This window comes from Zeugodacus cucurbitae, chromosome 6 (assembly GCF_028554725.1).
Source record: "Zeugodacus cucurbitae isolate PBARC_wt_2022May chromosome 6, idZeuCucr1.2, whole genome shotgun sequence".
Taxonomy (NCBI): domain Eukaryota; kingdom Metazoa; phylum Arthropoda; class Insecta; order Diptera; family Tephritidae; genus Zeugodacus; species Zeugodacus cucurbitae.
The window spans coordinates 50,120,184-50,134,970 of NC_071671.1; the positions used below are offsets into that span (position 1 = coordinate 50,120,184).

Sequence of the window (14,787 nt, forward strand, 5' to 3'; positions counted from 1 at the left end):
AAATAAATATTTTTTTTTATTTTTTTACTCTGCATTATTATAGCTTTGTGATTTTTTTCGGAAAAATACAAATTAAAACTTATTAATCAAAATATTAATAAAAAATTTACAAATTTGTTAAAATCAACCGAAAAATATATGGTTTCCACCATATTTGCTAAAATTGTTTTATTGGTCAGTTGCGATGGCCTTCTTTAAAGGTACCGCCAAGCTTTTTTTCAACGCGCACTGCTCTGCCCACTCTTTAGCGTGTTTCTTCTTTCGATGAGAATACATATTGGCATTCGATTTGAAAGTTTGTGGACAAAAACTACAGGTATATAAAGCTTCTCCGGTATGTGTGGCCATGTGCTCCTTTAATTTGAATTACGGAAAATAATTATATTAATTATTTGATCACACAATATATATGTAATATTGAGTAACTCACTTTGAAATCGGTAAGCCGTTTAAAAGCTTTGTCACATAGTTTGCACACATGTTTCCTTTGTAAGGAGTGCATATATTTTATGTGGTTATTATGCGCCTGCAGAGATGGTGACAATTTAGAGCAGATCGGACAGACTTGCGGCGTTTGATACTCCTCGGTGTGCATAGTTTTCATATGACGTGCTAAGCCATATTTCGTAGTGAGCCCAGCATCACATAGATCACATTTTATTAGTTTTCGTGGCACGCCTGCATGTTCAGCCTGATGTCGTTCGAGCGCATCGCGCCCCTTTATCGATATACCGCAAATATCACATATTTTTGCATAAACATTCAAATGTGTTAGACGCATGTGTTTTCTTAATTCAACGTCATCGGGGAAGCTGAAAGAAATATATATGTATATAAATATATTTATAAATGCTTAAAAATATATACATATATAAGTAACTTACGTTTTACCACACTCTAAGCACGGTACTGTTTTTTGATCTTCTGTAACATGCGTATTATAATGCTGTTTCAAGCAAGAGGCGCGGAAAAATCCTTTCGAACAAATGGAGCAACGATGTACTCGTTCCCGATTGCCATGCGCATACTGAAGATGCAGATCGAGGCTACGTTGTTCCGACATTCGCTTTCCGCAATGTTTACATTTAAAGTAGTCGGGATCTTCATGAAAATGAATATGATCAATTAATAAACGACGCTCTGGTAATTTTTTACCACAACAGAGCACATAACCACTCGTTTGATGCTCTTTACGAAAATGACTTTTCAAATGTTTAAAATGTTGTAATGGAATTTGACAAATGCAACAGGTAAATTTAAAATTTTTCTTTGCAATATATTCATCCGATTCCGCAGTTTTTTTATTTACGCCTTTACTTTTGTTTTTTATTTTACGTGACCTTCTTTGTGACGGTTGATCTTCATCCTCACTGTCTTTTTCATCAGAGTCTGAACTCTCGGCTGATATAGAATTATCCATAAAGTCTTCGGGTAGAGACTCATCTTTAACCTCTAATGCTTCAGAAATAATCTCAGTTGAATTATAGATATCTTTGGAATCAATTGTGGGGGGTAATATTAATTCTTCAATTTTAACTTGACATTCTTTAAGCGGTATGGCAGGCTCACAAAGTACTTCCACAGTTTCAGGCGCCTTTTGGCGTCTAGGACGTCCCCTACGACGTTTGGGTTCAATTTGTGCGTCATCATTCTGAATGATTTCTTCTTTTATTTCAAAGTTATCCTTTTCCAAAGTGACACTTTTCAATGTGTTCGCCGCTTCCTTATGCACTTGCTTGACATGTTCATAAAATTTATGAAATGTTTCTACTAAATCCCAACATTTTCGACAAATGAATTTTATTTCAATCTGTGTCATCATATCCAACTGCATAAAATAATTACTAAATTATTAAAGAAAAAAATATGTACATAAAATATACGCACCTCTTCCTTAAAATGCAATTCAATTACTTCTCTTCCATTCAAACCGAATCCATCTTTGCAGTCCAAATCTATTTGATCCTTTGAACTTTCTAAGCATAGTAAACAGCATGTCTCATTAAACATTTTAACAACTTACTACAATAAAACATTAAAATTGTACAAAATAATTTGTTTACAACATGCCAGTGATGCCACTGACTTAAAAATTAATTTCATTGTTGAACAGGGTGTTGCACCCTTTTCGATAAGTTATCAAATAAGATTGAAGAATTGTGTTACTTTCTTATTGGAATGGGTTTGGATATACAGACTGTAATGAAATGCACTTGAAACCGGATTGTACCTGGATTTTTATCATCTATTTGCCTGGATGTCAACTCGGTAGAATTTGCTCAAAATAATAGGAGGAATTTTTTCTGACTCTACAACAACAACAACAATAATAACGGACAGTATACATCCTCTAGTTAAAACGATTTCCACTTTAAACTACTCAAATAGTTTTGAACTCGAGCTGATTACCATTTTGAGTTTACTAAAAAATATCAGGCATGTGAAAAATTGATTAGATATGAATTTTATCGATAAATAACTTTTGTTTGACCCTTATCAGCTGTTCGTAAACTTGTTTACAAATTTCGTTTGTTTACAAATGCAAATATAAATATATATAAATTTATTTCGAAAACAACCAAAAGTATTTTTTACATTCTATGTACAATTGTATACTTATATATATGCTAACGGACAGTATACTTGTTATATATACTTATTCTATATTTTATTCACGTTCCTTTCTTTTTATAATTAACCTTATATGTTCATATTTCATTTAAATATCTATTTCGCCATAGGCATTAACTCGTTTTGCGCCTGTTGCACCATTCCAGTCGAAATAATTCGCTTTGAACATTTTTCAGACCACTCCTTCGGATGTTTTCGCTTGCGATGAGCATACATATTCGACTTGGAATTGAAAGTTTGAGGACAGAATGTACAAGTATACAATGTTTCGCCGGTGTGCGTGGCCATATGTTCCTAAAACAAAAAGATAGATATGTATATATATAAATACTGGAATATATGTATTTTACTCAATTCTAATGTTATTTATTTACCCTTAAACATTTGGGTAGTTTAAATGTTTTGTCGCATACATTGCAAATGTGTTTTTTCCCGCTGTGCATATATTCCATGTGACTTTTATGCGCCCGTAGTGTGGGCGATACTTTAGAGCAAACTGTGCAAACCTGCGGCGTTTGATATTGTTCGGTGTGCATCGTTTTCATATGTCTCGCCAGACCATATTTCGTCTTTAACTCTATATTACATAATTTGCACCTCTCTAATGTCCTTTGCACACCAGCATGCTCTTCCTGATGCCGTTGAAAGGCGTCTTTGCCGTTCAGTGATTTGCCACAAATATCACAAATTTTAGCGTATAAATTGAGATGGCTGAGATTTAGATGTTGCTTCATAGTGTACTGGTTGCAGAATCTAAATGCATAAATGTATATAGGTTTTTATATAAAATATTCTATCATTTTTTATTAAAAACTTACGTTTTCTCACACTGTGTGCATTTAACATTTCTCTCTTCTTCGGGTGCATGTATAAGGTTATGTCGTGCCAGTACTTTGCGTCGATAAAAACATTTAGAACATATTTCGCATTTATATGTGGTACGTTCTTTGGAATCATGAAAATGCTGTAAATGTGATTCGAGATTACTACGATCGCATAAGACTTTCTCACAAAGTTGACATTTGAAATATTCAGGATTATTGTGAAAGTGTATGTGGTCAACTAGAACGCCGCGATTGTACAATTTTTTACCACAACACTTTGCATAGCCATTGGTTTGATGAACCTGGCGATAATGAATTTTCAATTCTCGAAAATCGTTTATAGTTTTTTCACAGAGAGAGCAAGTCAATTTAAAATGTTGTGCTATAAACTCATCGTGGTCCGATGTTTTGTGCCGTTTTTTGTTATACGGTTTTGTAGATTTTTTTGTTTTTAATTTCCGTCTTTTTGGTTTTTCATCATCCTCTTGACTCTCAGAGTTTACAGAAGTTGAGCTCACCGACCTACTATTCTCACCATCAAAACAATTGAAATTATCCACAAAGTCCTCAGGGGAAGTCTCATCTTTAACCTCTAATGGTTCAGAAACAATCTCAGCTGAATTATAGATATCTTTGGAATCAATTGTGGGGGGTAATATTAATTCTTCAATTTTAACTTGACATTCTTTAAGCGGTATGGCAGGCTCACAAAGTACTTCCACAGTTTCAGGCGCCTTTTGGCGTCTAGGACGTCCCCTACGACGTTTGAGTTCAATTTGTGCGTCATCATTCTGATTGATTTCTTCTTTTATTTCAAAGTTATCCTTTTCCAAAGTGACACTTTTCAATGTGTTCGCCGCTTCCTTATGTACTTGCTTGACATGTTCATAAAATTTATGAAATGTTTCTACTAAATCCCAACATTTCCGACAAATGAATTTTATTTCAATTTGTGTCATCATATCCAACTACATAAAATAATTATCAAATTAATAAATAAAAAACCCAAATGCAAAAAAATTACGCACCTCCTCCTTAAAATGCAATTCAATCACTTCTCGTCCATTCAAATCGAATCCATCTGTGCAATCCAAATCTATTTGATCCTTTGAACTTTCTAAGCATAATAAACAGCATGTCTCATTAAACATTTTAATAACTTACTACAATGGCATTGAAATAGAACACTAAAATTCTACAAAATAATTTGTTTACAACATGCCAGTGATATGGATGCAGAAAAAACATCGGAAGAAAACCGATGTTTTTGACCTTCCGATATACATCGATATATTTTCTATACATTTTTAATGTTTAATAAACTTTTTGTAAAAGGAAATTATAATTTCTATAGGCTTTCAAATGATACAAGTGTTTGTTTATTTATCGGAATATCGATACTTTTTTCTATGTTATCGGTTTGAGTAGATTTTTTTACAGGAAAGTAATAATTAACAGCTCGATTTGTTTATCTACATTGATTGTAAGAACGTATATAATTAAAAAAAACTAAACTAATCGTGGTGGCTTTATGAACAATTGTTTTTACCCCTGCACATTTGAATAATAAAACCTATATTACATTTACTTCTCCATTTATTTTGTAACATCCGCATCTTCCACAGATTCAATTATAGATTCTAACTGTTTTTGTATCTGTTGTCCCATGCCCATGGAAGTATTTTTCTTTACACATTTTTCTGCCCATTCTTTAGGATGCTTTCGCTTACGATGTGCATACATATTGGCGTTCGAATTGAATGTTTGTGGACAAAATGTGCAAGTATACAGAACTTCCCCGGTATGTGTTGTCATATGTTCCTAAAAAAAATGTGAATGTTATTTTAAATATAAAGTTCAACGAAATCATATAATTATATATACTCGTAAGTCTTTGGGTCGTTTGAAAGCTTTGTCACACATATTGCAGACATGTTTACGCTCCGCCACATGCATGAATTTAAAATGAGTATGATGCGCACGTAGCGATGGTGATACTTTTGAGCAGATTGGACAAACTTGTGGCGTTTGATATTCCACGGTGTGCATTACTTTCATATGCCGTGATAGTCCGTACTTTGTCGTCAATTCAGTATTACATAATTCACACTTAATGAGTGGTCGTGGCAAACCAGTGTGCTCCTGCTGATGCCGGCGGAATGCTTCACCTCCGTGAAAAGATTTGCCACAAATGTCACATATCTTCGCATACGAATGTAGATGAACTATTTTCAAATGTTGACGCATTTTATATTCGCTGCAGAATCTGTAATTATTTGAATTGATTCACACTTATCATGCTATAAAGCGTTTAATACTTACGTCTTTTCACATTCAGGGCACTTGACATTCTTCTGTTCTTCAGTTGCATGTATAGCATAGTGTCGTGAGAGTAACTCACGGCGAAAGAATCCTTTCGAACAAATTTCACAATGATAAACACGTTCTCTAGAACCGTGAAAGAATTGTAGATGTGTCTCTAGGCCACGCGCATCGGAAAATGTTTTCCCACAAGGTTGACACTTGAAGTATTCTGGGTCGTTATGAAATTTTATATGGTCCACAAGTACACCGCGTTTGAGTAGTTTTTTACCACAACATTTAACATATCCATTAGTTTTATGTTTTTCACGATAATGCATTTTAAGCTCTCTAAAGTTTTCAAGCTCAGTTTGACAAAGAAAGCAAGTTAATGTAAAATGTTTTGCAATAAATTCGTCATAATCCGACGTTTTATGTCGTGGCTTATTCAAACGCTTAATCTCCCGTTTTGGTTCGTTTCGCTTCCGTTTATATCGCTTTCTGGTACGGACCGTTTTTTTTCTTTGTGGTGCACACAACTCCTTTACAGGACTGGCAGGCGCTACATCCAAAGTGTCGCTCTCATCGCCAGTCATTTGTGGTGTGTAAATTGGATCAACACTTTCGTCTTTCTCCGGCATTATTTCACTCTTAACATCCAAACAGTCTGAGTTTAATTCTTGTGTTTTGTTAATGTTATCGTTATAAGGAAAAATCAATGGTTCAATTCGCACACTGCACTCTTTTAATATAATTGTTGGTTGTAAAACCGAAGCTTCTTCGTCCGGCTTTTGGCGCCGCGGTCGTCCCCGTCGACGCTTGGGAGGAGTAGCCAACTCGTCTATTGCATCGGGTTCAGTTTTTATTTCAGTAACGGCTATCTCCAATTCTTGCAAGGATTTGAGCGTGTTACTTGCCGCCAAATGTGCATTTTGTACGCGCACATAGAACTCATGAAATGATTGTAACAGTTCCCAGCATTGTTGACATACAACTTTGTTTGAAAGATAGGGCATCATGCTGAGCTTTAATTGGGAATTAGCACATAAGATTTAATGATTCCTTTAGCCTAAAGTTTACTTACCTCTTCCTTGAAATGTTGTTCCACCATTGCACGAGCATTTACTGATTGTTGATCATCAGTATCAATATTGATTTGACCATTTGATACATCGTTTTTTTCCAAACATAATAAACATGACAATTTATCAAACATCCTCTCTTTTTATAAAAACAAACTTAATTATTGTTTTATGAAATGTAATTCTTTTTCTTAATTTATTTATTACAAAAACTATCGTTTATATGGTAAAAACAGATGTTGCCACCTGCGATCATTTGTTACAATTAATAGAAAATAAAACATTTATGGGAAGTACAAATTTATGGAATGAATTATGGCACAAGCAACCTGTTGAAACACCAAATCCTGCTGATAAATCGCTTATTGTAAATTAAACAAAAATTGTGGAATCTACACCAAATGCATACACGATTTTGAATAGCTCTAATATGTAATTTCTTGCATACTTTTAGTCGTCCATTAATTAAATCGGACGAAATTTGAACAGATGGGTGATGGGAACAATTGGGTGTTTGGAAAGCAAAAGATGGTTAAAATTCAGGAATATGTTTTTGAACTTTGTTTATTGCCATTATTTATGTTTAATGATATTCATAGATGCTATTATAAAAATATGTTATTACGTTATTTCTAATAAATTGTTTGTAGCAATTTTGCTTTGCAATAGCAAAGACTTTTACACGTTTTTCAGCACTTTCCAAACATTCAGATAACAGCTGTTTGCTGTTTGAGTATTTTGTACAGTGTTAAATTATGTACACATTTTTAAAGTAAAAAATATATAAAACAAATATTACAAAAATGGATGATTGCGCTGATAATTCTAAGGCAGAACACTTGAGATTGGCAGCGATAATCAAGGATTGTCATGACAATTTGAGATCTCAATGCAAATTGAAAGGCATGAAAGAGGCTTGGAGTGAGCATTTACAAAACACTGCACTTTTGGAGCAATATTCGACAGCTATGCACCGTTTAGCTTCCATTTGGGAAACAAACACTACAAATCCCAATTTATATGCGCGCAGTCGTGTGAAATGGATTATTGACTATTGCAATTCATACTTTTTTACAAATAAAGTTTTTCTCGAAAAACGTGAACGGGAACAACGACTGGCGGCATCATACACTGATATGCCAACATTTGCTGCAAGTGAATTGAAAACATCTTTTACGAATACTGTAAATGTACTTGATGTAGGCAGTTGTTTTAATCCGTTTGCTGGCGAAAGCAAATTTAATGTTACAGCAATTGATCTATGTCCAGCCACAAGTGATGTGCTAAAAGCAGATTTCTTAAAGATTATGCTAAATAAAAATGACAAAATAGTCACCGAAGATGCAGAAGTGCAAAGCTTACCAAGTGCATATTTTGATTGTGTTATATTTAGCCTACTATTGGAGTATATACCCTCCCCAGAGGAACGTCTACATTGTTGTCAGAAAGCGTATGAGCTTTTGCGTGCGGAAGGCATATTGATAATCATAACACCCGATTCACAACATGTTGGCAAAAATGCTAAATTAATGAAAAACTGGCGTTATACGCTGGGTACATTGGGATTTTACCGAATCTGTTTCGAAAAATTGCCACACATCACATGTATGGTATTTAGAAAAACGCTTATGCCAGTCGTAGCACAACGTTGGGCTGAATTGCATCGTGAGGATTACATGACAACGACCATAAACATACCACAAGATAAAGTGTGATTGCAAGCATTAGCATGATTTGATTGCAGGTTTTCGCAATACTGAAAAGAAGTGTATTTTTTTATCTAAAAAAATGGAAAATATAAATTATGTAAAACTCTTTAAAGCATGCCTTTATTTGTAAATACATACTTATACAGTTTTTGTTTATAACTATTCAAATACTAGTTATTGTGAGGACTTATATTTAACTTAATAAATAACTGTGTTTATGATTTTATGTATCTGTATACATATATTTCGCTTTAATCTCAATGCATCTTATTGTATAGTCATTTCTAAATGTTGTTGCACTGCTTCCGGATTGGCATTGACACTGTCTGCACTCACCGTACTGCCACTCGTGTTGATCTTTTGTGCGAAAAAAGCCGTTGCTGCACCAACAGCCTGTTTTGCTTTCAAAGCGGCTGTCGCACCCATAGCCTGTGCCATAATATTTGCTATATGCCGCGGCTTTTTTCTATCCGCCTCCCATTCGGCACGATGCAAACGCTGTCGATGTTTATACATATTAGCATTCGAGAAGAAAGTCATTGGACAATTAGGACAGGTGTATAACACTTCACCGGTATGTGTTGAGGTATGTTCCTAAAAGTAAAAAAAATCGAATGTGAATATAAATTTACGTTTTTTTACACTGGCTACTGTACCCTAAGATCTTGTGGGCGTTTGAATGCCTTCTCGCACATTGTACATTTGAATTTCCGTTCGCATTCATGATTGAGGTAAACGTGGCGCCTGAGGGCACGTGATGTCGTCGAGACTTTATTACAAATCTGACAGCGATGCTCACCGCCCGGATCTTCATGAATCGATTTCATATGCTGTTTAAGCCCGGACATGTGTCGCAACCAAGTGCCGCATATCTGACACTGCATTGGCTGTGGAACAGGGCGTGGCACTTCGGAATGCTCCAGTTGATGGTGCTTCTTCAGGTATTGCGTGCGCACCTGTTTGCCGCATTTGTCACAAATAATTGTGCTCTCCGGATCGTGATTGTATTTTATATGGTCCTTGAGTTTACGTTGTGTTGGTAATCTAGTAAAGACAAAATTTATATGTATATTTTTAACAACACTGCAATTAACTCACTTTTTATTGCACTGCGTGCATGAGAATTTGAATTCTGACTTGGGCACATGCTTTGAAAAGGAGTGATGTTCAAATGCCGCCTTTGTTGTGAAAACTTTCGGACACTTGTCACACTGGAACATTTTGCGCTCTTTCGGCTCGGGCGGATTAACATGCGCCTCTTCATGCTGCTCCAGATTACGACTGTCGGTGAATAGTCTACCGCACGTGGTGCACTTGAAGTGCTCTGGATTCCAATGTAGATATATGTGCTCGGCCAATGCTTTTCGCTGTGGGAATTTGCGTCCGCAACACATCATATAACCGGGATCTTCATTATGTGAAGCACGAAAATGACCACGTATTTCGGCAAAATTTTGTACCAACAACTCACATTTCGGGCAGGCAAAACGTCCGAAAAATTGCCGTATTACTCGATCGTATTCATCTTGTTGTGCACGTTTCGCCTCAATCTCCTCACGTGACATACGTTTAGGTGCCACAAGTGGTTTCGGCCGTTTACGATACTTTTTCGGCTTGACAATCTTTCTTTTCGGTATGACTGCATATTGTGGCTTAGGTTCGAAGTCGGGTAAACTTTCATCGGAATCCGTATGCTCGCTGCTGGAGTCACCGCTGTCATCGGTGCCAGATAAACCGCCATGAACAGCATCGAAATCTTGATCATTGTCTAAAAATTCATCATCGCTTTGCAAAGCGCCACATTCATTTTTTATGTCACCTTTTGTGTCATTTTTATTATTAGATTTCTCTTCGTCATTTCGTACTTTTCTAGGTCTACCACGTCTTCTTTTCTCTGGTTCCACAGTTGCTGTAGTTGTAATTTCTTTATCAGCAGTTACTTCGTCTGGTGTGGTTACATCAATGGAGGATTTTGGATCTTCCTTGGTATCAGTTTTGATACTAGTATTCAGTAAGACAGATAAAGGCAATTCGGTTTCTGAATCATCGTCATCATGATTTTCTACACTCGGCTGTGGTGTTTCTTGCTTAACACGTTTAGAAGTTGCTGATATTTTGGCATTCGCATCTTTTGGCGGACGACCGCGACGCTTTGCGCGCTGTGCTCTTTCACTTATCGGTGTGCTCTCTTCGATGATTTCGATTTGTGGTAATAAATCTAAATCATACACTTCCAATTTTACTTCTAAAATTGTTTTGTTTACAAATTTATTACCTTTTACGATATTATTCAGTACATTTGCACAAACCTGAGTCAAATATGTTCTCTTCCTCATTTATGGAGTTTTGTAACTTTTCCTCGGTGTCGACCGCGTCTTCCGATTTAAGATGAATTTCCTGTGGCAATGGATCATCTTCCTGCTCAATATGAGCAAATGGTGTCTTCCAATCTGCACGATTATGTACTTCAGCTATACGTTGATAAAATATATGGAAATCACGTAAAGCCTCCCAACATGTCCAGCAAATGCGTTGCCCCGTACATATATCTCGTTCGGGCTGAAAACAGCATCGCTATTAACATTAAATCTTATTTTGTTTACAATCAAGTACTTACTTTCAACCAAAGATGTTTAGCTATAATGCTGCAGACTGTCATTTGGCAACCTTCTTCAGAGAAAATATCAATGAAACGTTGTGCCGGCGTTGTGGCATCCTCCATGCAAAGCAAACAAGCCATTGCACAAGTTGTAAAATACTATCTTTTTTATAGTAAACACAATTATTCGTCGTACATTTACTTTAAATAACTTTCTAAAGTATAAAAAGGACACAAAAACACAACTAAAATCAGCATCTGCTGAAAATACACAAAACTGCAACAAAAGCGTACGCACAACCACAAACAAGCTGTGCAAAAAAAAGATACAAGAAATGTCAAATTGACATACGAAATGTCAGTTCTATTCAAATTCGACTGCAATGTGTGGGGAAGGAATAATTTTTTTTATTGTTAACAAACTATTAAAGTTGAGATTTTATTTTATTATTTTTAGAAATTTATTTTGCTTTTTTTGTTTGAAATATCACTTAAAATATGTAACTCAAAAGCACGTAATCAAACTGGCAACTCTATTTACATTTTGTATTGTAAGCCAGTGTTGGTTAAGTTAAAATTTTATAGTGTTGTTGTGGTATAATGAGATGCAGAGTGGTTTAAGAGATTTATTTATTTTTCAAAAATACTTTTATAACATTTTTTATTTCGTTTTTATTATAATTTATTTTTATTTGCGTCATAAAAATTTAAAACTTTTTTGCCTAAAAATAAGTTAATGAAAATCACACATTTTTAAAACAAGATATAAATTAAAATTATGTTTAAGTTGCGTGGAGTGTTAAATTCCAAACTTAGTAAGAAATCTTAAAATATAAATTCTAAGCAGTGTTATACTTAATACTAGTAGTTTGAAAAATATTTTTTATAAATCATTTTTTTCATAAACATATATTTTCTGCCTTCGTATATTTTTTGTTTCTTCTTGTCTTTCATCTTTTTTTATTATATTTACCGTTTCATTTCGAAATCGTTGCAAATATATTTAAAAACTTTACCAGCGCATATTTTGCTTTTCCACATTATTGGAGTAGTGCGGTGTTTGACTAGAATTTTTTTGAAAGATTCATTACTTTATCACTATACACTCATATAAAGGTAATAGCTACACAGTAATGTAAGACAAATATACTTGTTGACTATATTATTTCAACATCCTCGATAGTATAGTGGTCAGTATCCCCGCCTGTCACGCGGGAGACCGGGGTTCAATTCCCCGTCGGGGAGATTTAATTTTTTTTATTTTATTTTAAAATATTTTTGTTTTTAAATTATAAATATAATACTACATGCATCATTTGTTGTATAATTTTTGAATTGCACGTAAGAAATAAAATATAACAGCAGAATCTTATAGAAATGTCATTTCTAAAAGTTGTGGCACGGAATCCGATTTTGCACTGCCACCTTCTGTACTAAGCGTACTGTCACATGCCTCAATCTTCTGTGCGAAAAAATCCCTTGTTGCCCCTATTGTTTCAGGACATGTGTAGAACACTTCACCGGTATGTGTTGAGGTATGTTCCTAGAATTAAAAAAAAATCCGAATGTGAAAATAAATTTGAGTTATTTTATACTGGCTACTGTTATTACTTTAAGATACTGTGGGTGCTGGAATGCTTTCTCGTACATTGTGGACGGATTGGCATTGTCACATTCCGCACTAATCGTACTGTCACTTGCGTTAATCCTTGGCGCGATAAAATCTCTTGTTGCACTTGCCGTATCGGTACACGTGTATAACACTTCACCGGTATGTGTTGTGGTGTGTTCCTATAATTACACAAATTTTGATTATCGAAACCAATTTGAGTTAGCTACTGATATTACCTTAAGTTCCTTTGGGCGCTTGAATGTCTTCTCGCACATTGTACATTTGAATTTGCCTTCGCTTTCATGATTGAGGTAAACGTGGCGCTTAAGTGCTCGTGCCGACGTCAAAACTTGTTTACAATTCTGACAAGGATGTTCACCGCACGGACCTGCATGAATTGTTTTCATATGCTGTTTAAGGGCAGACATGTGTCGCAACCAAGTGCCACATAACTGACACTGCCTTGGCTTAGGTGGAATAGGTCGCGGCACTTTGGAATGCTCCAGTTTATTGTGTTCCTTCATGTCCTGCGCGGGCACTTGCTTGCCACATTTGTCACAAATAATTGTGCTCTCCGGATCGTGTTTGTTTTTAATGTGATCTTTGTGTTTACGTTGTGTTGGTAATCTAGTAAAGAAATTTTTTCATATAACAAATATAAATATTATATAAAGTTTTTTCATATAAAAATTAGAAATGTTGCAACTCACTTTTTAACACCTTTAGTAGTTGCTGATAGTTTCGCATTTGCATCTTTTGGTGGACGACCTCGACGCTTCGCGGATTGCACTTTTTCACTTATTGGTTTGCTCCCCTCGATAATTTCGACTTGCGGTAATAAATCTGTAGGTGTGTATGCCACTTCCAATATTGCTTCTAAATATTTTTTGTTTACAACATTGTAATTTTAATTATTTTTTTACAAAACAATATTGTTCAGTACATTTACACAAACCTGACTCGAACATGTTCTCTCCCACATTTATGGAATTCTGCAGTTTTTCTTCGGCATCATCCGTAACTTCCGATTTTATATGAATTTCCTGTGGCAATGGATCGTCTTCATGCTCAATATGAACAAATGGAGTCTTCCAATCAGCATGATTATGTATCGCAGCTATACGTTGATAAAATTTATGAAAATCACGTAAAGCCTCCCAACATGTCCAGCAAATGCGTTGCCCCGTACATATATCTCGTTCCGGCTAAATACAGCATCGCTATTAACATTAAATCTTATTTTGTTTACAATCAAGTACTTACTTTCAACCAAAGATGTTTAGCTATAATGCTGCAGACTGTCATTTGGCAACCTTCTTCAGAGAAAATATCAATGAAACGTTGTGCCGGCGTTGTGGCATCCTCCATGCAAAGCAAACAAGTCATTGCAAACGTTGTAAAATACTCTCTTTTTTATAGTAAACACAATAATTCCTCCTAGATTTACTTTAAATACCTTTCAAAAACACAAAAACAACTAAAATCAGCATCAGCTGAAAATACACAAAAGTGTACACACAACAATAAACAAGCTATGCGAAAAATAAATACAAGAAATGTCAAACTGACAGCAATGAATAGTCAGCTGTGTTCAAATTATACTGCAAATTTTAGGAAAGCACTTAAGTTTCTATATATACAAATAATTAAAGTTCAGTTTTTAGTTTTGGATTAGTTTTATTTTTTACAACATCACTTAAAATACCTAACTCAAAATAGGTACTAGAACTGGCAACTCTATTTACATATTTGTAACGAAGGCAAGTATTTGTTTTGTAGTGTTGTTGTGGTTTTATGACTTACAGAGTGGTTGTAATAGATTTTTTTTTAAATACTTTTAAAATTTTTTGAATTCTTTTTATTTCTTTAATTTTTATTTGCGCCATAAGCATTTTAAACTTTTTTCTCTTAAATATAATTTAATAAAAATCACAAGTTTTTAAAATAAAAAATAAATTAAAATATGTTAAATAAAATAATATTTTAGTTACGTGTAATATAAAATTTCAGAAAAAGTATTAAATTATAG

The 14,787-nt window shown here is 34.7% G+C and overlaps 5 protein-coding genes and 1 non-coding gene across 6 annotated transcripts; 2 read left to right on the forward strand and 4 right to left on the reverse strand.

The window, feature by feature from the left end:
- Nucleotides 1-2: 2 nt before the first annotated feature.
- LOC105217395 (zinc finger protein 845-like) lies at nt 3-4,759 on the reverse strand. The gene is made up of 8 exons (XM_029043529.2): nt 4,484-4,759; nt 3,450-4,423; nt 3,006-3,384; nt 2,733-2,925; nt 1,888-2,018; nt 885-1,828; nt 431-812; nt 3-354 (listed from the first exon to the last, which is right to left on the reverse strand). The coding sequence occupies exons 1-8, from the start codon at nt 4,604-4,606 to the stop codon at nt 169-171; spliced, it is 3,312 nt and encodes a 1,103-aa protein (XP_028899362.2). The 5' UTR covers nt 4,607-4,759; the 3' UTR covers nt 3-168.
- A 56-nt stretch (nt 4,760-4,815) lies between these two features.
- Nucleotides 4,816-7,100, reverse strand: LOC105217357 (transcription factor grauzone). The gene is made up of 4 exons (XM_011192310.3): nt 6,841-7,100; nt 5,778-6,781; nt 5,340-5,721; nt 4,816-5,276 (listed from the first exon to the last, which is right to left on the reverse strand). The coding sequence occupies exons 1-4, from the start codon at nt 6,970-6,972 to the stop codon at nt 5,052-5,054; spliced, it is 1,743 nt and encodes a 580-aa protein (XP_011190612.1). The 5' UTR covers nt 6,973-7,100; the 3' UTR covers nt 4,816-5,051.
- Nucleotides 7,101-7,530: 430 nt separating this feature from the next.
- Nucleotides 7,531-8,773, forward strand: LOC105217353 (S-adenosylmethionine sensor upstream of mTORC1). The gene has a single exon (XM_011192307.3). The coding sequence runs from the start codon at nt 7,642-7,644 to the stop codon at nt 8,551-8,553; it is 912 nt and encodes a 303-aa protein (XP_011190609.2). The 5' UTR covers nt 7,531-7,641; the 3' UTR covers nt 8,554-8,773.
- On the reverse strand, nt 8,641-11,583 carry LOC105217354 (transcription factor grauzone). The gene is made up of 5 exons (XM_011192308.3): nt 11,165-11,583; nt 10,857-11,106; nt 9,646-10,792; nt 9,204-9,591; nt 8,641-9,141 (listed from the first exon to the last, which is right to left on the reverse strand). The coding sequence occupies exons 1-5, from the start codon at nt 11,285-11,287 to the stop codon at nt 8,815-8,817; spliced, it is 2,235 nt and encodes a 744-aa protein (XP_011190610.2). The 5' UTR covers nt 11,288-11,583; the 3' UTR covers nt 8,641-8,814.
- A 736-nt stretch (nt 11,584-12,319) lies between these two features.
- Trnad-guc (transfer RNA aspartic acid (anticodon GUC)) lies at nt 12,320-12,391 on the forward strand. Its single transcript has one exon. It is a non-coding gene; the product is annotated as a tRNA-Asp (tRNA).
- On the reverse strand, nt 12,372-14,772 carry LOC105217356 (zinc finger protein 91). The gene is made up of 6 exons (XM_054234020.1): nt 14,022-14,772; nt 13,714-13,963; nt 13,469-13,634; nt 12,995-13,385; nt 12,758-12,937; nt 12,372-12,689 (listed from the first exon to the last, which is right to left on the reverse strand). The coding sequence occupies exons 1-6, from the start codon at nt 14,142-14,144 to the stop codon at nt 12,516-12,518; spliced, it is 1,284 nt and encodes a 427-aa protein (XP_054089995.1). The 5' UTR covers nt 14,145-14,772; the 3' UTR covers nt 12,372-12,515.
- Between the last annotated feature and the right edge of the window lie 15 nt (nt 14,773-14,787).